Source organism: Geotrypetes seraphini, chromosome 1 (genome assembly GCF_902459505.1).
Source record: "Geotrypetes seraphini chromosome 1, aGeoSer1.1, whole genome shotgun sequence".
Lineage (NCBI taxonomy): Eukaryota > Metazoa > Chordata > Amphibia > Gymnophiona > Dermophiidae > Geotrypetes > Geotrypetes seraphini.
In genome coordinates this window covers 537,049,197-537,073,782 of record NC_047084.1, presented here as the reverse complement: position 1 = coordinate 537,073,782, position 24,586 = coordinate 537,049,197, and the positions used below count along the sequence as shown (strand labels likewise).

General features: G+C 44.5%; 1 protein-coding gene across 6 annotated transcripts in view; it reads left to right on the top strand.

Moving 5' to 3' along the window:
* The window catches only part of DCP2 (decapping mRNA 2), a 95,654-nt gene that overhangs the window by 56,076 nt on the left and 14,992 nt on the right, over positions 1 to 24,586 (top strand). For all 6 annotated transcript variants that reach the window (XM_033929095.1, XM_033929096.1, XM_033929094.1 and 3 more), the window contains 6 exons: positions 621 to 773; positions 5,463 to 5,575; positions 5,692 to 5,799; positions 8,784 to 8,916; positions 14,382 to 14,486; positions 21,096 to 21,147. In XM_033929095.1, the coding sequence (XP_033784986.1) occupies positions 621 to 773; positions 5,463 to 5,575; positions 5,692 to 5,799; positions 8,784 to 8,916; positions 14,382 to 14,486; positions 21,096 to 21,147 (664 nt within the window). The remainder of the gene's footprint in view (positions 1 to 620; positions 774 to 5,462; positions 5,576 to 5,691; positions 5,800 to 8,783; positions 8,917 to 14,381; positions 14,487 to 21,095; positions 21,148 to 24,586) is intronic.

The following is a 24,586-nucleotide window of genomic DNA, read 5'->3' as shown; positions in this document are numbered from 1 at the left end:
TCTGCAGTGTTCTTTGCTCACATTTTTAAAGACAATAGAATGTTTTCAGTTCAATTCTTTATAAGTGAGGTTTCAAACCATTGGATCCCTGAGGAAAGTGTGTTCGCCGAAACACGGACCGTGTAGGGTCCGGTTGGATTTTCATCACAGTATTTTTTACCATTGTACTTTTTAAATTGAATTTTCATGGTTTTATATGTCAGTGTTTAATAAATTATCTGTATCCACAGTTTTTGTTTTTGTTTTCATCGGTGGATTGTTTTCACTGTGGATCATTGGGTCTCCCCATTTTTCTTTGTTGTGCTGCACTTCATGGTATCATTAACACTAGATAGGCAAACAAGTTAGGAGCTAGTGATGCTTTTTTTTTTTTTTTTTACCTGGACAATGGTTTTGACTCCACTAGATGATGTCATCCTTCTTTCTTCAGAGTACACCTGTTACATGTAGGCAACTTTGTATTATCTCTATAGCATCTTATGAGATACCAGTTGATGGCACATGAAAATATGAAAACCTTTTGTATTAATGGCACATCTTATCTGGTTAAATGAGTTGCACATTTATGGAAGCCCTTCTCCAATAGATTCTAATTTATAATCTGTCTGTTCTACATCCAGGTGTTTGAAGAAACTGGTTTTGACATCAAAGAACGAATGTGCATTAATGACTACATAGAACTGAGAATCAACGATCAATTGGCACGCTTGTACATCATTCCAGGGGTTCCAAAGGACACAAAGTTCAACCCTAAAACAAGAAGAGAAATCCGGGTATTTGTTATCAAATTTAAAGAAAATAATGAAGTTCTTTTAGAACAAGGCTAGTGAAATACAGACCTTTCATTCTGTAGATTCAGTATTTACTCAAGGAGTCTGATCATAGAGGTATGGTTAGAGGTATGGTTAACCTTGGTTTGAATAGTCATTGTGATAGATTTTGATTTAAGATGACAGTGCCTCCAAATGGGAGACATTTACTTGATTCACAATATAAGAAAGGAAATAAAGGGAACCCTAGACTTCTGTCTTAGCAGACATATATCTTGAAAGACCATTTTTCTGTTTTTCACTGGACCCAAAAATCTCATAGAAACAGAGAAAAATGAAAGGCAGATAAAGACCATTTGGCCTATCTAGTCTGCCTAACCATGCACTTCTACTATCCTCTCCTTCATACACACTTTTTGTCTCCAGCGTCGGCACCAGGATGTGGTTCCATGTATTCACTATTCTTTCTGTGAAAAAGTATGTTCTGAAATTACCGTATTTTTCAGACCATAAGATGCACCCACCTGTAGAGGAGGAAAAACTAAGAAAAAAAATTTGGTTCAGAGTTTTTTTTTCTTGGTTTTTCCTCCTCTACATGTAGGTGCGTCTGGAGCATCTGGTGCTGGGAAGCCCGAAGCCGCCCACAGTCTCCTCCACGGTACCTTTTTTAGTGGCGGTGATCCAGTGTCGTCTCCTGGATGGCTGCCTTTGTCTTAGAAGAGCAACGCACAACGCAGGAGCGTGACCTTTGCGCTTCCTGCCTGGTCGCGCAGCTCACAGAGAGGGCATAGGATGAAGTTAAGAGGTGATAGGCTCCGGAGTAATCTGAAGAAATACTTTTTTACAGAAAGGGTGGTAGATGTGTGGAGCAGTCTCCCGGAAGAGGTGATGGAAACAGAGACTGTCTGAATTCAAGAGGTCCTGGGATAGGCACATGGGATCTCTCAGAGAGAGATTAAGAGATAGTCTGTGGATGGGCAGGCTAGATGGACCATTTGGCCTTTATCTGCCGTCATGTTTCTTTGAAATGGGCCTTTTTTAAAAAAATATATCTTGAGGTGCAATTAACATCATCTACCATACAACTTAAAGATTAATCTGACTTTGCTGATGAATTATACTCGCCACCATTTGGATAATTGGAAATTTGTTCCTCTATCTCTGCATGGAAGAATTCAGTTATTTAATATGATAGTTTTCCCAAACTATGTCCTGCAGCTTTTGCCCTTCTGCTTATTAAACAAAGATCTTTGGGAGTTGTACAGACTTTTGTCTAGATTTTTCAGTTGTGTGTGGGGGGAGGGGGTAAGAAGCCTTGTATGGCTTTCTGTTATTTGTTGGGGTCTTGGTCCCATGGTGAGATGGATGTCCCAGATGTGCAGAAATATATGCAGAAATATAATCAGGCCTGTTTACTTCATTATCTTGTGTCAGGAGACATATACCCGCTTTGATTATATAATTTAAATAAGGAAAATATAAATAAAGTATAGGATAAGGATAGTAAATTATAAGATAAGATACCGATGAAGAGTGGGCACTTAAAGCGATGAGATGCTTGAGCTTTAAGTGGTGCCATTGAGGTCCTTTAATGATTTAACTGGAATATTGGTGAGATATGCATTGAACTTATTATATGCACATTTCTATTAATATGAACTGGCCAGATCACAGGAAGTTTTTGCACTGTAATTCATTGAGTTCCAGAAACTTCACTGTTCTACTAGTACTATTTATCATTTTTATAGCGCTGAAAGATGTACACAGTGCTGTACATTTGACATGTAATAGACAGTCCCAGCTCAAAAAAGCTTAGTCTAATTTGGACAGGCAGGTCATATAGAGGTTGGGGAGTTTTTGCAGAGAGAATGATAGGATGGACTTAGGTAATTTTACTATGAGTGTGAGTTGGAAGTTGAAAGCAGCCTCAAAAAAGTGGGCTTTAAACTTGGATTTAAATACTGCTAGAGAAGGAGCCTGACGTAATGACTCGGGCAGTCTGTTCCATGCATACTGTGCAGTAAAATAGTAGGGATGGAGTCTGGAGTTGGCAGTGGAGGGTATGGATTAGCAGAAATGCCTGATGTGCGGAGTTCACGGGGGGGGGGAGGGAACATAGATGGTGATAAGTGAAGAGCGATATTGAGGGACTCCAGAGTGAATGCACTTATAAGTCAGTAAGAAGAGTTTGAATTGTATTCTGAAATGGATGGGGAGCCAATGAAGTGACAAGGAGAGGGGTAATGTGAGTATGGCAACTCTTGTGGAATATGAGTTGTGCAACAGAGTTTTGCACGGATTGAAGGGGAGAGGGAGAGTTGAGCTGAAGACCTCTGTTTGAAAAGCGTTTCCATTAATTTACTTACCACAAAAGTCAGACTTACTGGCTTGTAGTTCCCTACCGCTTCTTTGCTTCCATGTTATTGGAGAGGGTCCACATCTTCCCTTCTCCATTCCTCTGTTACCATTCCCAAATCTAGATAAGCATGAAACGTAAGTGAAATCAAAATTATGCGAGTCCTTTATACTTCATGTTTTAAGTGGGGGAAAAAATGCGTTTATCTACATATATAAAATCGGAGGTATGTGTGTGTGTATGTGCCGCGATCACGCAAAAACGGCTTGACCGATTTGAACAAAGCTTGGTATGCAGATCCCTCACTACCTGGGATGATATGTTCTGGGGGTCTCGCGGCCCACCTGCACACGTGGGCGGAGCTACAAACAGATAATCAGATTTCACCCATTCATGTTAATGGAAAAAATGTAAAAAGCTGCCATTCTCACAGTAATTCAAAAACGGCTTGACCGATTTGAACGAAACTTGGTATGCAGATCCCTCACTACCTGGGGTGATATGTTCTGGGGGTCTCGCGGCCCACCTGCACACATGGGCGGAGCTACAAACAGAAAATCAGATTTCACCCATTCATGTCAATGGAAAAAATGTAAAAAGCTGCCATTCTCACAGTAATTCCAACTACCTGGGGTGATATGTTCTGGGGGTCTCGCGGCCCACCTGCACACGTGGGCGGAGCTACAAACAGAAAATCACATTTCACCCATTCATGTCAATGGAAAAAATGTAAAAAGCTGCCATTCTCACAGTAATTCAAAAACGACTTGACCGATTTGAACGTAACTTGGTATGCAGATCCCTCACTACCTGGGGTGATATGTTCTGGGGGTCTCGCGGCCCACCTGCACACGTGGGCGGAGCTACAAACAGAAAATCAGATTTCACCCATTCATGTCAATGGAAAAAATGTAAAAACCTGCCATTCTCACAGTAATTCAAAAACGGCTTGACTGATTTGAACGATACTTGGTATGCAGATCCCTCACTACCTGGGGTGATATGTTCTGGGGGTCTCGCGGCTCACCTGCACACGTGGGCGGAGCTACAAACAAAAAATCAGATTTCACCCATTCATGTCAATGGAAAAAATGTAAAAAGCTGCCATTCTCACAGTAATTCCAACTATAAAACACTTTCTATGACACTATAACCACTAGGGACATCGTTTCTATTCTACCACGGACACCATACATATAGAGTTTGTATGTTCTAACTGTGTTTGTAACTGTTTCCTTCATGCACCCCAGTTCATAATGTTATTACATTACATGAGTACTCACATATGCTGAACTAGGAACACAGGTTCCATTCTGAACCGGGAAAAAACTGCATGGAGTTTCTTTTCAACCTGAGTTTCCACATATTGAGTTGTTTAAATCAATACTGAAACTTTTGGATGCCACTTATTCCAACAGATCTTCCTTTTCAGTTTAAGAGATTGCAAATTCCAGTGAGACTTGCATTCTCTATCACAATCAACAAATCACAGGGACAGACTATTACATACTGTGGAGTGGATTTAAGATCCCCCTGTTTTTCCCATGGACAACTCTATGTTGCTTGATCAAGGGTGGGTTCAAGAATTTATATGTTCTTGCTCCTGGAGGTGAAACTAAAAATGTTGTTTATAATCAAGTTTTGTGTTAGTTGTATTGTATTCATTTTGTCAAATATTTCACATTATAATTTGAATATTGTACTTTTTATAAAGCTGTAAAAAAATAATTTCATTCACCACTATAAAGTATCTTTATTTCAATCCATTTACTGTGTTATTGCTATAATTAAATACCCGTGCAACGCCGGGGCATCAGCTAGTACCTGTATATAAACTCCACATAAAGCAGCTTAAATCAAACTTATTGCGCTTAACTTTAAAGCAACTACACAAAGCTGTTTAACTGCTTACAAGGACTTTTTTAAGGAAAAGCTTTGGTTGAAATTTTGAAGAAGATTGTTTTTTGGTTCGTGTCTTTTTCCTTTTGGTTAGATATGCATGACTTTTTTACCTTAATAGTGCTGTTGATGGTGACACTCAAGTCATGAGGAGGCTGACACCATCTTTTATAGCTACTTGTTTGAACAAAACCACTTACTCTTTATTCTAACTTGTTGATGTCCCCAAATTAAATTGAAGATGTTTATAGACATCCAGTTGACTTTAGGGGAAACTGCTGTAAATAGCATTAATGTTGGCATATTGAGTAGATCTGGTGGATGTGTATAGGTATTCTTCCACCTATTTACAGGGTGATAGATGAATTCTGCCAGTTCTCTCTATTTAAACATTTGTCATTTGACTAGTAAAAGTATCATCTCTCTTTAAATTTCAGAACATTGACTGGTTTCCCATCGAAAAATTGCCATGCCATAGAAATGACATGACTCCGAAGTCCAAACTTGGTTTGGCACCTAACAAGTTTTTTATGGCCATTCCATTTATAAGGTATGCTTGCTTGCTGTTGGCACAGCACATGCATTGATCTCTCTCCTCTCTCCAGCCTCTGGACTTTGTTTAGTAATACTGGAATGCTGATGACTATACTTTGGCCTCTCTTCTAGACCCTTACGAGACTGGATCAACAGAAGGTTAGGAGATTCCTCCGATAGTGACAATGGACTTGCATCCATGGTTAGCACTCCATCCAAGCCTAGCCTTGAAAAAATGAGGTAAGGTGATTGCTGACAAAAGTAATATTGAAATTGTATTGAATTGAACAGGTGATAGGCTGTAGCTAAAATATAAAATTCCAAGTTAGGTCGTGCAACTTCTGTTTGCTTGAAGATGACATTCTTTGACAATGGTATATGCTAATATTGTTTTTTGAGGCTGTTGAAAGGTCAATCACTACTAATACTTGGACTCACAACACAGTTAGTGCAAAGTATGAGATCAGCTCCTATTGTGTCATCATGCCATTTGAAGCCCCTATACTAAAGGCCATGCTCTGTACCTCTACCAATCTAAGGAACAGGTGTTAAACTTGATAATCATTTTTCTGAACTTTCGTACATATTTTGTATAAGTTTTCTAAATGTTAGTTGAGGAATTTGCTATAATGTACAATTGCTTTGGTACTGATAATCTTTTCATGCATATTTTGTGTAAGTTTTCTAAATGTTAGTTGAGGAATTTGCTATAATGTACAATTGCTTTGGTACTGATAATCTTTTGGCAAAATATCTGAGAAAAAGTACAAGTTAATTTTGAAGATTTTCATGTAAATTGTGACCTTCTGAAAATTGTGATGATTAGTACCGTATTTTCATGTAGATAACGCGCACCCGTGTAAAACGCGCACATGGGTATAGCGTGCGGAAAACACAAATTTATGTACATAAATTTTTATATACTGCGCACACCCGTATACCGCGCATGCTGCCCGACTCTCCTTTCGCCCGCCCCGACTCTCCTCTGGCCACCCCGACTCTCCTCTCCCCCTTGAAGTCCTGTCCCCACCCTGAAAGCCTGATGCCCCCCTCCCGATGTCCGATTCACCCCCCCCGAAGGACTGCTCGCACCCCCACCCCGAAGGACCGCTCGCACACACTCCCACCCGCACACCCATCCTGAAGGACCGCTCGCACCCCCACAGCCTCCCGACCCCCCCCCCCATCATGTAGAAGCTCCTACCGGTGTCCTGCTGCTTTCTCTTGGCAGTCCCGGCCCTTCCGTGAGCCCTGCGCCTGCGCTGCTTCCTCTTCCAGCGGTTCGCCCTTTCTCTAACGTCAATCCCTCTTGCCCCGCCGACTCCCCGACACGATCGGGGCAAGAGGAGCTCAAGCCCTCTTGCCCCAGCCAACCGCGGCACCCCCGACACGATCGGGGCAAGAGGGAGCTCAAGCCCTCTTGCCCCCCCGACACGATCGGGGCAAAAGGGAGCCCAAGCCCTCTTGCCCCGCCGACTCCCCAACTCCCTGACACGATCGGGGCAAGAGGGAGCTCAAGCCCTCTTGCCCCAGCCAACCGCGGCACCCCCGACGCGATCGGGGCAAGAGGGAGCTCAAGCCCTCTTGCCCCCCCGACACGATCGGGGTAAAAGGGAGCCCAAGCCCTCTTGCCCCGCCAACTCCCCGACAATATCGGGCCAGAAGGGAGCCCAAACCCTCCTGGCCATGGCGACCCCCTACCCCCACCCCGCACTACATTACGGGCAGGAGGGATCCCAGGCCCTCCTGCCCTCAATGCAAACCCTCCTCCCCCCAACGACTGCCTCCCCCCCCCCAAGAACCTCCGACCGCCCCCCCCAGCCGACCTGCGACCCCCCTGGCCGACCCCCACGACCCCCCCACCCCCCATCCCCGTACCTTTGTGTAGTTGGCCGGACAGAAGGGAGCCAAACCCGCCTGTCCGGCAGGCAGCCAACGACGGAATGAGGCCGGATTGGCCCATCCGTCCCAAAGCTCTGCTACTGGTGGGGCCTAAGGAGCCTGGGCCAATCAGAATAGGCCCGGGAGCCTTAGGTCCCTCCTGGGGGCAGGGCCTGAGGCACATGGTCCCAACCCGACCATGTGCCCAAGGCCCCGCCCCCAGGAGGGACCTAAGGCTCCCGGGCCTATTCTGATTGGCCCAGGCGCCTTAGGCCCCACCAGTAGGCGGAGCTTTGGGACGGATGGGCCAATCCAGCCTCATTCCGTCGTTGGCTGCCTGCCGGACAGGCGGGTTTGGCTCCCGTCTGTCCGGCCAACTACACAAAGGTACGGGGAAGGGGGGTGGGGGTGTCGTGGGGGTCAGCCAGGGGGGTCGCGGGTCGGCTGGGGGGGCGGTCGGAGGTTCTTTGGGGGGGGCTGTCATTGGGGGGAGGGGGGTTTGTGTCTAGGGCAGGAGGGCCTGGGATCCCTCCTGCCCGTAATGTAGTGCGGGGTGGGGGTAGGGGGTCGCCGGAGGGTTTGGGCTCCCTCCTGGCCTGATATTGTCGGGGGGTTGGGGAGTTGGCGGGGCAAGAGGGCTTGGGCTCCCTTTTGCCCCGATCATGTCGGGGGGGCAAGAGGGCTTGAGCTCCCTCTTGCCCTGATCGTGTCGGGGGTGCCGCCGTTGGCAGGGGCAAGAGGGCTTGAGCTCCCTCTTGCCCCGATCGTGTCGGGGGTGCCGCGGTTGACTGGGGCAAGAGAGCTTGAGCTCTCTCTTGCCCCGATCGTGTCGGGGAGTCGGCGGGGCAAGAGGGCTTGACGTTAGAGAAAGGGCGAACCGCCGGAAGAGGAAGCAGCAGGCGCAGGGCTCACAGAAGGGCCGGGACCGCCAAGAGGAAGCAGCAGGACACCGGTAGGAGCTTCTACATGATGGGGGGGGTCGGGAGGCTGTGGGGGTGCGAGCGGTCCTTCAGGGTGTGGGTGTGGGTGGGAGTGCGTGCGAGCGGTCCTTCGGGGTGGGGGTGCGGGTGCGTGCGAGTGGTCCTTCAGGGTAGGGGTGCGAGCGGTCCTGCGGAGGGGGATGAATTGGACGTCGGGGGGGGGGGAACTATGTAAAAAAAATTTTATATAGCGCGCTCACGCGTATACCGCACAAGGTTATGCACGGTTTGTAAAAACACGTATAACGCGCACGTTATATGCGTGAAAATACGGTAATACACATGCACAGATAAATATAAGTTCTGTTCCTGCCAGTGTTTGTATTTTATCAATTTATGCTAATTTTTGTTTTGGTTTGGTAGAGCCAAACTTCGATGTAGCCAGAACTTATTTACAGAAGTGTCTCCAGGAGACCAGTGGTCCAAGAACAAACTACAGCAGAAGCCATATAACCACCTTAATCCTTCTGAGATGCCTGAAATAATTAAGTTAAAAGTAAGTAGTTACCATGAGCATGCCTAGAACACTTTCAACCCTTCCATTCCTAGTTGGGTTGCTCAAGCTTTGAGACAAATCCTCCTAGCTCTTATGTCAGTCTCTTATCAGAGGAGAACTTTTAAAGGGGTAGCTATGTAAGTCTGGTGTAACAATTAACAGGAGCAAGTGGCATATTATAAACTAACCAAATATGAGGCATGAGGTTTTGAAGACCAGAGACTTTATCAGATAAATATAGCAAAACAAAGGCAGATATAGACCATATGGCTTATCTACATAGTCTGCTTATCCGTGCCATCTACTATCCTTTCCTTTCTCTTAGAGATTCAGTGTACTTGTTCCAAGCATTCTTGAATTCAGATACATTTTTTGCCTCTATCACCTCCACCAGGAGGCTGATCCACTCATTCACCACCCTTTCCATGAAAAACTATTTTCTGAGGTTGCTTCTTTTACCTTCATTTTACTATTCCACTTATTCCAGAGATTCCATTCAGTTGAAACAGACTCACTTTATGCACATTTATGCCACACAGATATTTAAATGTCTCTCAATCAATGAATCGTAGTGACAGTAGAATAAATAATTAGCAGAAATGTCACCCACCAGCAGTGGACTCAATTTCTCAGATCTAACATTCAAATAAAACAGGTGGCACGTAGCAATCATTGATGATTTTAAAGCTCATGTTGTTTTTGTCATTGGCAAAAAACCTCACCCCACAAAAGAATGTCAGGATCTTGGAGAAATATAGAACCCACTACTGTGCACAGTAGAAAAAGCTAATTTTTTTAAAATTTTTTCAATTTTATAACTCTTAATCACATTATTATTTCAAAAAAGCCCAAAATTTAAGGCATCCAAAATCAGATGAAAGATAGAAAAAAGAAAAAAACTTAGCTCTGGCGCCATAACTCTGAGCTATAGCACTCCTTTTAAGTGACGTTCGAAACACGGCGACAGGCCAAGCGTTCTTCCTCCTACAAGATCTTGTTTCACCAATGATGAAATGGTTTATTCAGGGATTCAAACTTCAAGGTCCACGTCCATCTGGGTAACAGCTGAGCACATAATGCTCAAGTTTTAACATGCACAATGGCAAAAGAAAGCATAGTGCAGAAATAGAGGGCAACAGAACTACTTCCGGGAATACCTATTCTGGGTAGAGTGGCAAACTGCCAGAAAATCAAACAAACTTTATATAAAAGGACAAAAGAAACAAAAAACCAGCTGAGCAAAAAAGTCAAAAATCAAAAGAAAGCACACTATTCAATCTTCTGATTCAAGCCAAGTGACCAAATAGTATTCTGAAAATAAATCCACCGTTGTTCACATTGATGTAATTTATGTCTGATGTTCCCCCCTTCTTTCCACCCTGTTAAGTTCAATCAATTTGTACCATCTTTTAATCTTTGTAATCTGCATAGAACTTCACGGTCCTGCGGTATATAAACTGTTATTATTATTATTATTATTATTCTTTCAGTAGTTGGAATGTGATCCAATACCACACATTTAAACTCTGAAAATAGATGCTTCTTTTGGACACAATGTTTAGTCAAAACGTCCACTTCTTTTTATTTGAAATATTAGAGCGATGCTCAAACACCCTTGTCTTAAAATTTCTTGAAGTTTGGCCAATGTAAGTAAGTCAACAAGGGCAAATTAATCAATAGATCACCCCTTTTGTCTCACAAGTTGTCAAAGTTTTCAAACAAATAGGGGCTCTACCAGGCAAATACACAGTAGAACCTTCAACCATGTTCTCACATGCTGCACACTTTCCACATTTAAAATGTCCCACCACCCCGATCCTAGATTGAAGTCCATACATCACTTTTGCATAACTTTTCTTGTAAGTTACGATTTCTTGAAAATGCAATTTGCCCTTGTGGACTTACTTATATTGGCCAAACTTCAAGAAATTTTAAGACAAGAGTGTTTGAGCATCGCTCTAATATTTCAAATAAAAAGGAAGTGGACATTTTGACTAAACAAGCTTTGGTCTAGGCCCTTATTCAGTTCTCCATGGCTTTGGAACCCCCAAAATCCTGGAAAGTCTTGTCTACGGTGAAGAGATCCTACTTAGAAGGCATGAGCAGTGAAGGGGTGAAACACAAGCGCGTGGTGGCAGAAGAGACTCCAATTCTCCAGTCTGGGGTCGTACAAGGAGCCTCGGGTTCTCCGATGCAAGGCTTTTCTGATTTTGTCAGCCTTTTATGGAAACCCTACTTAACAGTACTGGGAAACGCTGCACTACCTATAGACACGCCGGCTCTTCCTCTGGGGTATCCTTCTCCCAAGCAGGTATGTCTGCCTCATGCCATGAACCTTCAGAGCAGAACTGGGAAGATTGGAAGTTTCTTTCCATGCCTTTATTATCATTTGGCTCTTCTTTGTCTATGGATGATTTGGGATCCCTGACGGGGTCCGATAAGAGGCAGGAATGGCAGTGGATCACTGTGATGATCCCTCAGTTGAGTCGCCTTTTCAAATCGGCTTCTATTTCATATGCCATTTCTGACATCCTCTCTACATTGAAGCTCAATGCCCAACAGCCTTCCACCTCTCAGTGCTCCTTCATGTGTGGCAATAATTCACAAGACAGCCTTTTTTCCTGCTCATCCAGACATCACCTCCTTAGTCACTGACCAGTGGAAGTCATATGAAGGCTTTCTGAAGGTAGCCAAAGCTATGTCTAGGTTCTCTCCTATGGCTCCGGACTTCCAGTAGCTGTTTGTACAGCCGAAGGTGGATTCCGCAGTAGTGCAAGTGACCAAGCATACCTCCCTGCCTAGTGAGGGTGGAGTGATGCTGAAGGATGCACAGGACCGCAAAGTAGATGTGGTCCTTAAAAGATGGTTTTAAATACTGGTTTTGGGTATCAAAGCTACAGCAGCTGCCTCTTTTATGGCATGGGCCTGTCATACCAGACTACAGACTAATCCCCCTGAACTGGGGCACACCTGTCCCCACATGGTTAAGGAGGCAGTGGATTATGTGGCTGATGCTCTCTATAACAGAGTTCTGGGGAAGGCTTCAGCTTACTCCATTTCTGCCTATTACATGCTCTGGATCAGGCAGTGGGCACACGATTCAGCTTCCAAGGCCACTCTCAGCAAATTACCCTTCAAGGGGGGCAAATGCTTTGTGGCAATGGAATGGACAAATTCATGGCCAAATCATTGTCCCAAATCCCTCCTAGACAGCAGGGGCAGTCATTTGGCCAGGGATGGCAAAGGCAGTTTTCGTGCCTCTAGAAGATTTTGCGAATTTTCTTCCGGTTACTCATCTCAGAGGCCCTCTCAGAGGTACAGACAGAGATTTGGCAGTTACAGACGTTAACAATCCATGGGTTCCTGCAGTGGCTTGTCCTCCAAGAAGCAGGAATGATGCCAGGGAGATTTCTGCCCCTCCTCATGTTGATGGGTGGCTGTCAGCTTTCTGGCTACAGTGGGAAAATATTTAGTCTGACCATTTAGTTCTGGAAATTATTTGGGAGGGGAGACAAGTTCAAGTTTTCTCGGCCCCCTACGGATCTGTTCTTTGACTCCCCAGCTGGAGAAGGAGGCCAGAGTCCAAGCGGCAGTGCAACAGCTTTTAGACATTCATGCCATAGAACCAGTTCCCAAAAAATAATTGAGTTTAGGCAGATACTGCCCAAGAAAGGCACAGAAGATTGGAGGCCCAGTCTGGTCTTGAAGTCAGTAAACAAGGTCCTGAAGGTTCCCTGCTTTCACATGGAGATGGTCCGCTCCATTACAGCAGCGGTGGCTCCAGGAGAATTCCTTGCCTCGCTGGATCTGACGGAGGCGTATCTTCATATCTCCATTTTCCTGGATCACAGGAAATATCTGAGATTCCACATTCTTCAATGTCACTTCCAGTTTGTAGCATTTCCTTTCAGTTTGACCAGAGCTCCTTGAACCTTTATCAAGGTGATGGTAGTTGCAGCAGCACACCTACACAGGATGGATATCCAGGTGCATCCTTACCTAGATGATTGGCTGATCAGGGCCTCCTCTCTAGAGGATGGTGAGCACATGGTTCAACAGGTGGTTAGCCACCTCCATAGCCTGGATTGGATAGTCAACTTCCAAAAGAGGCACCTTCAACCGACTCAATGCTTGGAATATCTGGGAGTATGCTTTGACAAGGCTCAGGGCGATATTTTTCTTCCCAAACCATGCAAACAGAAGATCAGGAAGCAGATTGTGGAGATCTTGGCAAGCCAGTCTTGAAAAGGTCCTGGTGGTTTCATCTCTCAAGGTTCAGGTCCTAAACCATAACACATCGTTTTTTATACCCCACAATTGTCTACTAGGTATCATGTCAGCTTACATAAGATTAGTAAGTAGGGTAACCAGACATCCGGATTTCCCTGGACATGTCCGGGGGTCAGGACGGCTTTTCAAAACCCGGCACTTTGGGCTTTGAAAAGCCTCCTCTCAATCGCGTTGGGCAGGAGGCAATCTAAGCATGCTCAGATGCCACATGATGATGTCACGCACACACGAGCATGCGTGTGACATCATCATTTGGCATCCACACATGCGTGGATTGCCTTCTGCCTGACCAAAGCGGGCAGGACTGGGGCGGAGATGGGCAGGCCTGGGGGGTGGGTTTGGAGTGTATGGATTTTACAATCGTAAAATCTGCATAAGGATTCAAAACAGAAACATCATGAATCGAATAATTTAGAGCTTAAGTCCCGGGCTACAGTGAGAACAGGTGCATTTTTAGTGCCACCATGAAGTCACTTTTGATACATTTGGAGGGGTATCTAGCAGCATCATTTGTGACCATGTGAATGAGCGGCATTGGATGATAGTCATTAGGCTTGATAAGTCTCAACAAGCTCTCCATAACATTTCAAATTTTGGCAGACGGGCAGCATACCTCTCGAGACATCATGTCTGGGCTGCAGATGAAATGCTTCTGTACTCCTCAGGAGGGAATCAACAGCCACCACTAACTTTTGCCTCTTAGTGATGCATGATATCTTTTTTTTTTTAAAAAGGTAATTCTATAATATGTCACTTCCCTCTGTCAATTTTGTTACCAGAGGAGGTGTCTCTTCTGATACAGTCTAATGCTGTAGAGTCCTGCTGGCTTCTTTGCTGCTGAGGCAACATAGGTGAGGGCTTCTGGCATATGAGCAGGTTGGGGGAAGGGGGAGAGAAGAAATGAAAGGAAATGTTTGGCTCCTCCCCCCACTACCCCACTGGATTTCTGGCTATGCTATTGGAATGGACCTGTGGGTTATTTAACCTGATGTAGGCAATAATTGCAATTTTTGCTTCTCTGGCTATAGGTTGTTTTTCTGGGTTTCAGGGTAAAGCATACACTTATTTCTAGCTTATGTAGCTTTGAAGGGTAAATTTTTGTGTTCAAAGAAGCATTTTTCAGATGTCAGTAAGGGTGTTTAAAGGTTTGTTTTTTTCTTGTCCAACAAAATCAGAGCCAGAGGAGTAATGGTAAAAAGCAATGTCAAGACTCTCCAACCCAAAAGAAGAAATCTAATGGGGCCCAGAGTCTACAGGCTAAGCCCCAGAACCATATTTTGGTAAGATGTGCTGTGCAGGAGTGATTATTTGACTTATTTAAGACTCTTTGTTTTTCACTGTTGGCTGAGCATAGGTTGTACAAATGATATGAAGATAATCAGTAGGTCACAAAAACAACTGTTTGGTAAATCTAGAATACTATGGAAAGTAAATTTTCATATTGACCTGTTTCTATACAATAGAACACACTGTATCTGGCATTAAGAGGACAATTTCTATAAAACAGGCACTAACATTTGTGTGCGCATTACACACTAGCATATATGCACACGTGTGAAAATATGCATGCCCAATGCCAGTATTCGCTTAAGTCAGTGGTCTCTAATGTGCAGCCCAAAAGTCCTCCATTGGGGTCTTCAAACTGTTGGCTGAAATGCTCTTCAAATCTTTTGGTGGCCATTAGATCTGACTCATTCACACTTTGGCTTTTTACATGAAAAGGGATGGAGACCGCTGGCTTAAGTACTATTCTGTATATGTGCACCTGTCTTGCATAACCATATTTGCAAAGGGGGGATGTACATATGGGCGGGACATAGGAGTTTCCATTTAGTCATATAACAAGGGCAGTTCTATAAATTGGCCCTTCAGTCTAGGTGCTCCAGTGCTGGGTGCTTGGTGCCAAAGTGTTATCAGCATCTTAGTGCTATGATTCCATTACAGAATATTAGCGCAAGGTCAGCATTGGCACACCCATGTCAGTGGCAGGCATAAGTTGGCACACCTAGATTATTGTATTATCCCAGGACAAGTAGGGAGCATATTCTAATACATGGGTGACATCACCGACGGAGCCCCGGTACGGACACTTGAAAAGTGAATCACAACTTTAAGTTAAGAAAGTTTGCGAATAGCCCGCACCGCACATGCACGAGTGCCTTCCCGCTTGATGGAGGCGCGCAGTCCCCTCAGTTTTCTAGTTTCCGTGGAGCTAGAAAGAAGCGTTTTTCAACACCTGTTAAATTTTTTTCTCTCGCCTTCCTGCTCTTGCGGATTGTGACTTTTTTTGTGACAGTTCTTTCTTTTTTTTATCATATAAAAATTTTTTTCCTTTTTTCTTTGCCGTCACAGGCTTTGGCCCAGCAGGGCCTTATGGACTCTTTTCGCCTTCGAGTTTGATTTCTCAACGGCTGTCTTCCCATCCATATCCCACCTGCCGACAGGTTTCAGAAAGTGCGGTTGCTGTGCTTGGGCCATCTCTATCTCCGACCCTCACCGCTGATGCTTTGCAGTGTCTGGGACCTGAGCACTATCCCGACTCCTGCTGCTGCTGCTCTTCCCTTCAGAAGTGCACTCTCAAGAATCAGTTGCTTCAACAAAAACAGCTCTTCGATGCCACAATGGAAGCGGAGCCCATTTCACCTCCGGCACCATCCACGCTGACCAAGATGACACCGAGGGTAGATCCACCAACTTTTAATTCACCATGTCTCTAGGTAAGCTGGCTAAGAAGCCTTCCATTACCCCTTTCGGGAAGCAGGTCCAAGCTACAGTGAGTCTAGTCTTGCCGACCTCACATAAGTCCTGCAAATGCACTGCTCCGATATCGGTAAGTGCCTCCTCTTCGACCTCATCATCCCCGGACTATTTTGACCAGCCATCTGTACCGGCCAAAAAGAAGCAAACGGTACCGGTACTTTCCCTTAAGCAGAAGATTGATAACTTGCTTCAGGAGGAGTTAGGAGAGCACTTTACCCTCTTGGTGCCGGCTCACATTTTGGCAAGCACGGTACCGACTCTCCAGGAGCCAGTCCGGTCTGAGTTGCTCATGGCACCGACCACTCTTCTCACTGCTACTCTACCGGTGCAGACATCCTCGATGCAGGACTCGAGCATTCCCTTTGGCACTGATCCTCCTCGGCTACATCTCGTGAGGCTCCTCCGGCACGGTCAGGCAAAGTCTCCTGTAAATCTAAACATTTGGAGACCCCGCCACACATAGTTACCTGGACCGACAGAGCTGTCGCATCAAAACTCTGTTTAAGGAGGGACTCCAACTTATGCTTCTCTGGGTCCTTCAAAGCTGCACTGCCCTCAACAGGCACGGTTTGCCACTTAGAGATGGCCGAGACCACCGAATCCACTACAGGCAACTTCAGAGTATCCCTATCCCCTTCCGAAATGGGATACAGGCGGGCCATGGAGCATGCAAAGTGAAAAGGGGCTTCTGGCACCTGCCACTGTGCAAGCATGATGTCCCGAATATCCTGATGCATAGGAAAAGAGTGAATCCCCTTAAGAAAGGGATCCACCATAAGCAGGGGCTCCGAAACGGTGTCCTCAAAATGCAAAACTGAGAAGACCTGAAGGATTAACTCTTGGAGCTCTTCCCACTGAAAAATGCGTACCACAGACGCATCTTCGCCGGCTGGGGGGTGCTTGAACCCCTTGCCGGCGGAATCCAGCCCCCCAAGAGAATCCTGGAATTCTCCCCAAGGGCCAAGGTCCTCATCAATCACCTCTTGCTCCTCTGGGAAAAAATCCTTATCCCAAGAGACCCTCAGGCATTTTGATGAGAGAGGAGTAGAGGGAGGCAAAACCGCTGCTATGTGGAGTCGTACCAGGGAAGAAGTCGAGGGTACCCCCCCCGAGACCCCCGGAGTGGACAAAGAACCTCCTGCCGCCAGCACATAAGCTTTACAAAGTGCTAACATAAATTCAGGGGGAACTCTGACATACCTTGCCCCTGTATTTCCAGAACAGGGGGAAGGTCACCTGATGTAACTGAAATGAATGAGGAGGTTCCTGCTGAAATTGGATCTAAAACCGCCAAAATCGGAGCTCCTGCGGCCTGTTGTGTCTGAAAAGCTTGGGACTTTTCTGACACTGAGGCTGAGGAACTGACTGATGCGAAAAGGGAATCCTCAGCCGAACCGGCGGTAAGGGAATCCTGTGTTCCATGACCATTGGCGGTGCCCGTGTGGGCATTGGGGGAAGCCTGAGCTTCCCCATGATCCGAAGCTGAACTGTGAGGCACATGCGGCGGGGTGCCCTGGCAGCCAGCATCCACTGCCAAAGAGGCTTCCCCATCGCTCCGGCCTGTACAACGCTTGCACAGGCCGGCCATGAATACCTCGCGCCTGGAGCACAAGGAGCACTTTTTCCCTTTAAAAGAGCTCATTGTGTTGAAAACCGCCCTAGCTGTAAAGAAAGTGCTGGTTAGTTGAGAAAAAACCAAGAAAAAAAGGCAGTTATAAAGGGAAATGAGCCCTTTAGACCAGCACACCTAAGGATTTTTTTGTTATTTCTTTTTACTTAGTCAGAACAGACTCCATGGCTCTCAAAGCTGGAGGGCTGACCAACCAAGGGGCCAGGCCGCCTGCTGAGGCCCACTACAAAAATATGGGGAGGTGGAGGAAGGTAGGGGGAGGGACCCAGCACGAGACCTGTCGGGGTTAACACCCCCAAGATCAGACAGATCCCTAAATAGAACCCGCCCAAGCTCTATCTTGCACAAAAAAGGGAACAGGAGTCCACAAACAAAAGTTCCAGCAGTGCTAAGAGGGGAGCTGAAAAGCCTTACTACCTGCTACCAGAGACTGAGGAAAACTGGAGTAGCAAGAGGGGCATGCTATATTGATATACAAGTTTGATCTCAGTCTCCACCTGCTGGTAGCAGTGAGGCATATTATTCATTCGTAAGGATTATACCAGTCTACATGCTAACAGAAAGAAAATTAGTAGGTAAGAACCTAATTTCTCCTTTCCAAATTTTTGAGACAGATGGCATATGATCTGGATGTTTCTTTGAAGGCTGATTCCAAATACAGTAAAGAGTATTTGGAAAAACTTGATTACGATCTTCCTCCTAAGGTAATGTTAAAGCTTCCACTCCATGCCATTCTGAGAGAAACTTTCTATAAAAACCTTGAAACTCCTCTCTCTGTGCCAGTGGCTCCTGAACATTTGGAATCTCTTTATAAGGTGGTACCCTTGCCTGGCTTTGATAAGCCACAATTGCCCCATGAGTCTCTCGTGGTTCAATCCACTTTAAAGAAATCCTCTGGGGCAAGTGTGTATGCGTCCATTCCTCCTGGTAGAGAGGGTAGAACAACAGACAAATTTGGCAGATGTCTGTATCAAAACTCAATATTGGCAAACAGAGCATCCAATTATACCTTTTACTTTTCCTGTTACATGAAGTATCTTCTTAAACAAATTTCATCATTTCAGCAATATGTGCCTTCACATAAAGCCAATAAATTTCAATCTCTGGTATCTACCTCTCTATAACTTCGAAAGTTCATGGTGAGATCTGTTTGACACTTTCGAACTCTCATCTTGAGCAGCAGCTATGTTGATGGCAATGAGACGTCTGCCATGGTTGCATATTTCGGACCTTGACGTTAACCACCAAGACCGTCTGGCCAATGCTCCATGCCTTGGTGATGAGCTTTTTGGAGTCTCCACTGCCACTGCTACCCAAAAGCTGTAGGCTCATGAAACCAGATGGGATTTGCTGGTTAAGCCCAAAAAGAAGCCTCCACTTGCTCAACCTTTTAAGCCCGCTTCTGCTTACCAATGCAGATATGCTGCCAAGCCTACTCCTCAGGCACCTCCCCAGCCTCATAGACAGTGACAACAGCCCCGTCAAGAACCTAAACAACCGGCTGCTCCTCAAAAACCTGCACAGCCTTTTTGACGTGCTCCTTCAGAGCATAGCCAGCATTCCTCTGCTACTTTCTCTGCCTCAGCCCATAGGGGGATGTCTTCAGATTTACATCATTCGCTGGGAGCTCATTACATTGGATCTTTGGGACCTCAACATCATTCATCAAGAGTATATTCTTCATTTTCACACCCTTCCACCAGATCATCCTCCAAGAGAGTCTGCTTTAAATCCGACGCAGTCCTCTCTTCTACTCCAGGAGGCTCAATCCCTCCTTCTCAATGCCATCAAGCGCTGTGGTTTGTTGGTTTTTTTTTTTTTTTTTTTTACAAATGTTGAGCAGCATTTATAAAATTTTCAACTAGGCTCCTACCTTGTATCCTCGGGTTACACCTATATGGGGACGCATAGTTGTTGATTTGCCCTTTTTTAACAGGGCACCTAGGTTAGTAGAGTAGAAAAGTGCCTGTTCTTTCATTTGTGTTCTTATAAAGAACTAGCACACATCCTGCAAAATTTACACCTAGATTGCAGGTGCCAACATTATACCTGCTTGAGAGCAGGTGTCAGTGTATGCATATACCTTGAATTTTATAAAATCCACACTTAAATTGCAACTTTATCCACATGCTAGACAAATACTGTTCACGTTAAGGTCACAAAGTTGTGAGAAAATGAACAAAGAGGGAGGAGAGTAGGAAGGAGCAATGAAAAGGCAAATATGCTGACTTTGATCACTAATGCTGTGATGTTATTAACCTCCCCAATCCATCTGGATGGTTTTGTTGTGTTAATCTTTTGTCATCGGCTTGAATTCATCTTCTACCTCTTATCACTCCTCCAAAGCAGGAACAAAGCTGTCTAGAACATCCAGAAACCCATCTGGTCTCCTAGAACTTTTCTATATACCTCACACAAAAGGGAGGATGCCTAGCTCCTGATGACTTGCTTTCAGCACTCTCAAAATTGTACAGGCTGACTATACTTAGGTTAAAGTATGTGTTATAGCTGTATAAATAAACACAAATATATCCTCTGGAAGATATTGATTATAAAGTTGTTCCACTATTAACGTATGCAAATGAGTCTAGTGAAATGGCTTCTTGGGCAGTTAACATATAAGAAACAAAAGTATTATGCTATAAAAGATTTCATCTTATGTGTTACATAGAAATGATAGCAGATAAAGGCCAAATGTTATATTTCCTAAGTGTATCTCAATCATAAGAATAGAGCATTTAAAAAAATTACTTGAAATCCAGAATACATATGTAAGATTAAGCACCATGTTATAAAATTAATTTTAAAAATGCTATCTTTTGTGTGCTGGACTAACTTAATACATTATTTGACCATCTGTGGAAGAAAGTTCTGGTCTTTGAAACTAGTAAAAAAAAAAAAAAAAATGTATTTTTAGTCCAAAAAAAGAAAAAATAGGATGTTGCCTTTTTTTGTTTAATTTCAAGTGGACTAACACAGCAACCATGCTACTTTATCATAAAATCCCCTCTTTCTTCTTTTGCTATTCTGATTTTTGTTCCCTTTTCAGGGATTACCATAACTGAGTGGAGGTAGCAGGCCTGGTTTGTGGCTGCTTTTTTTCTCCATTGTCGCCACTTCCTAGTCCTACTACAAATTGAGCTGGTTGGCTACTTCTGTCTTTCTGCCCCTAGATGGTGCCATTATTAAGAAAAACTAGCATATCTGATCATGCTATCATGTTAAATTGATAGTAGCATAGTAAAACCTCATGTTGAGATAAGATTGCTAGAAAACAGGTACAGTATAGAGATTTGCTTATTCTATTCAGAAGACTCAGATCAGAATCCTTAATTTTTTTCTCACGGTATAGAAACATCTTACTCTTTAAAAAGAAAAGGCATGAGAGGCCCTTGAGGGATACAAGTACTGTTTTAAGAATGGGGCTAATGGTATTTGGGCTGTTTATTATATTAAAATGCAAAATAATAACGATTATTTTAAAAAATTTTTAAAATAGAAATCTGAAAAAAGACTGCATCCAAGAAGACTTCAGGATACATTTGAAACAGGTAAATGGTTTTTATTTGTTCATATTTTCTAAGCATCTAATATTTGATGCTTTATTGTTTGTGAACCGCTGTGAACTTCGAAGAGGTATTAGCAGTATACAAATAAAAAGTGTATTGTATATTTGTAAGCCGAACAAGTATAGGATTCAAATAGTGTGTGACTCAGAGTTTGGCATGGAATTATAGATGTATAAGATGCACCTTCTGGCACCAGAACAGCCTCCCATACTTTACAACTTCCTTCTGGCGAGCATCATTTTAATAATAGGTGTTCCTGCACACTTATTCATGGATGGCTTTGTTAAGGCAAGTTTGTTTGTTCAGTCACTTGCTATATTGCTTTTTCTAAAATGGATCAATGCAGTTTGCAATAATTAAAACAAGAAAAAAATAACTAAAATAGGAAAGGGTTTATATTCATACCTCTTAATACTAACTGATACAGTCAGTAAAGAAGGAGAAATTAGGTTCTTACCTGCTAATTTACTTTCTTTTAGCCTCTCCAGACCAGCATAGGTTAATCTTACAAGCGGGTATATATCTCATCATGACCAGTGGGTGGAGAGTGAGCCAAAACTTTGGAACTGTACATATCATGTGACCCCTCCCTAATTACCTCCAGTGTTCTCCCCAGAAATTTTTTCCAGCCGGGTGGCATGAAAAAGTAGCCGGGTGGAACGGGATGGGGAAATTTGGTGGTGGGGAAAATTAACCCCCTCTTTTACTAAGATGCGCTAGCATTTTTAGCGCGCACAAACCCCTGTGCTACGTCGGAAAACTAGCGCCAACTCAATGCTGGCGTTAGCATCTAGCGCGCATGGCAATTCCTCCACTCGCTAAGCGCACACTAAAACCACTATCGTAACTTAGTAAAAGGAGCCCTAAATGTATACTATTTTTATTAGTTAATTATTATTATTATTTTCCAATGCTCAATATGACTTCCTTTTTTAAGGTTTGACACTTGCGCCAGAATATTTTTACTAAATTTAAGAAGTATTTGCCCTCTTTCAAATGGTATAGAGGTTTAAAAAAGGGAAAGGCATTAATGAAGTCATTAGGTTCAATCTAGCCATTTATTTCTGCATGAATTTAAGCAACTAAAAAAAAAAATAAATATAGCTCATCCAGTCATACAAGAAATGGCTCTACAGCAGGGGTGCCCACACTTTTTGGGCTTGCGAGCTATTTTTAAAATGACCAAGTCAAAATGGTCTACCAATAATAAAATTTAAAAAAACCCACAAAGCACACTGTACGCAGAGAAAATGTTAATTATCATTTATATTCCGCGGATTTTCAAAGAGGTCAAGGCAGACGATTCTATGCAATATCACCTCAGGAACAACTATACAAAAATAGATAAATATACCCCCTCCTTTTTACTAAATCGCAATACTGGTTTTTAGAGCAGGGAGATGCACTGAATGCCCTGTGCTGCTCTCGATGCTCATAGGCTCCCTGCGCTAAAAATCGCTATTACGGTTTAGTAAAAGGGGGCCATAGTGCAAAATATAGACAGCAGATATAAATTCTTAAAACAGACACATTTTGATCACTAAACTGAAAATAAAATCATTTTTCCTACCTTTTTGTCTGGTGATTTCATGAGTCTCTGCACTTCCTTCTTCTGACTATAAATCCAATATTTTTTTCTTTCTGCTCCTCCCCTTTTCTTTCTGTCTCTCTCCCGCTGCCCCCCCAAGCCATCGTGCCAATTTCTCCACTTCCCCGATTCTTTTCCTACCCCCTAAGCCACCATGCCGATTTCTCCCTGCTTCCACGAGCCGGACCAGGAATGTACAAGCGCCGGACTCACAAGACTTCACCTCTGATGTCAATTCTTACGTCAGAGAGGAAGTTCCAAGCCAGCCAGGCAGTGATTGGCTGGCCCAGAACTTCCTCTCTGACGTCAGAATTGATGTCGGAGGTGAAGTCTTGTGAGTCCGGTGCTTGTACGTGCCTGGCCTGGCTCAGGGAGGCAGGAAGAAAAAGATTGCCAAGGCAACGCGATCGACTCACATTGCCTTTGCGATCTACTGGTCGATCGCGCTCGACCATTTGGGCATCCCTGCTGTTATGGTATCCTGTCCTGACCTGAGGAAAGGGGTTTAGTCCCCAAAAACTGCCTTATTTCCATTTCCTATTTATAAACTTTAATCAATAGATACAATACTACTTGATTCTATGGTAAAGCAACAAAAATTTTTTTTCTACCTTTTGTCGTTTCTGCTTTAATCATCTTGTCTTCACTCTTCTTTCTAGCAAGCATCTGTCCGCTCTGTCTTCCATGCAATATCAGCCCCTTCTATCCACTGTCCGCCCTCTTCCCATTCCATATGGCATCTTCCCTCTTTATGCTCCTTCAATAAACTGTCTATCCTGTGGCCCTTCTCTTCTCCTTTGAACATGATTGATTTCAGCTCTGCCACCTCTCCATTTTTCTCTCTCTGTCAACACTCCGTCCCCTATGCTCTGGCAAGTCTCTTCGCCTTTCTTTCCTTCACACCCCACAGTCTGGTATCTTCCCTTCCCTGATTCTCTGGCATCTCACTTCTTTCCTTTTCTTCCATCTCTCCCTCCCCCTCCATGCTCTAACATTTTCTCCTTCCTTTCCCCCTTCCCTCCAATCCCTGGCATCTCGTTTCATTCCCTCCCTCATCTTCTTTCTCCCTCCAGTTGGGTGCAGAAAGTCTCTCCCCCTCTGCTCCCTTTCCTCCTTCTGTCACCCAATGTCTGGTGTCATGAACTTCTTCAGGCAGCAGCTTTCACAATTCGCTGCTGTTGCCAACTTCGGGCCTTCTTCTCTGTCGGGTCCTGCCTTCATAGAAACAGAAGTAGGCAGGACCCGGCAGAGAGGAAGGCCTGAAGCTGGCAACAGCAGTGAATTGTAAATGCTGCTGCTAGCCGAAGAAGTTCATGACGCCAGGCCGAGCACCCGGGGCAGACTGCTACTCTTCCCCCCCCACGACCCTCCTATCTCTCCCTCCCTCCCATCATGAGACTCTAAACAGCACTGCTCTACTCTAAGCAGGCTGCTTCAGCGCTTTCTCCTGCCGTGATTCCCTCTGGCATGTCACTGATGAGGGAAGGAGGGAGAGATAGGATAGGGAGAGATCGGGTTTGGGGGGCGCCCGGGATGATGATGAGGCTGCTGCCAGCGAATCCAGCAAGGGTGAGGCCCCAAAGCACAGCAACTGGCGGGCCCCCTGACCATTTTAGGCCCTAGGCCTGTGCCTACTGGGCCTATCCTTTAATCTGGCCCTGCTTCCCCCCCTATATGCCCTGACATCTCTCTCTTCCACTCCATGGTATGGTATCTCCTTTCCTTCCCTCCCATGGTCTTTGCATCTCTTTCCTCCTTTTCCTGATCTTCCTTCTCCCTCCTTCCCTCTCTCTCCCCAATTGGGTGCAGCAGCATTTCTCTTCCCTCTCCCCC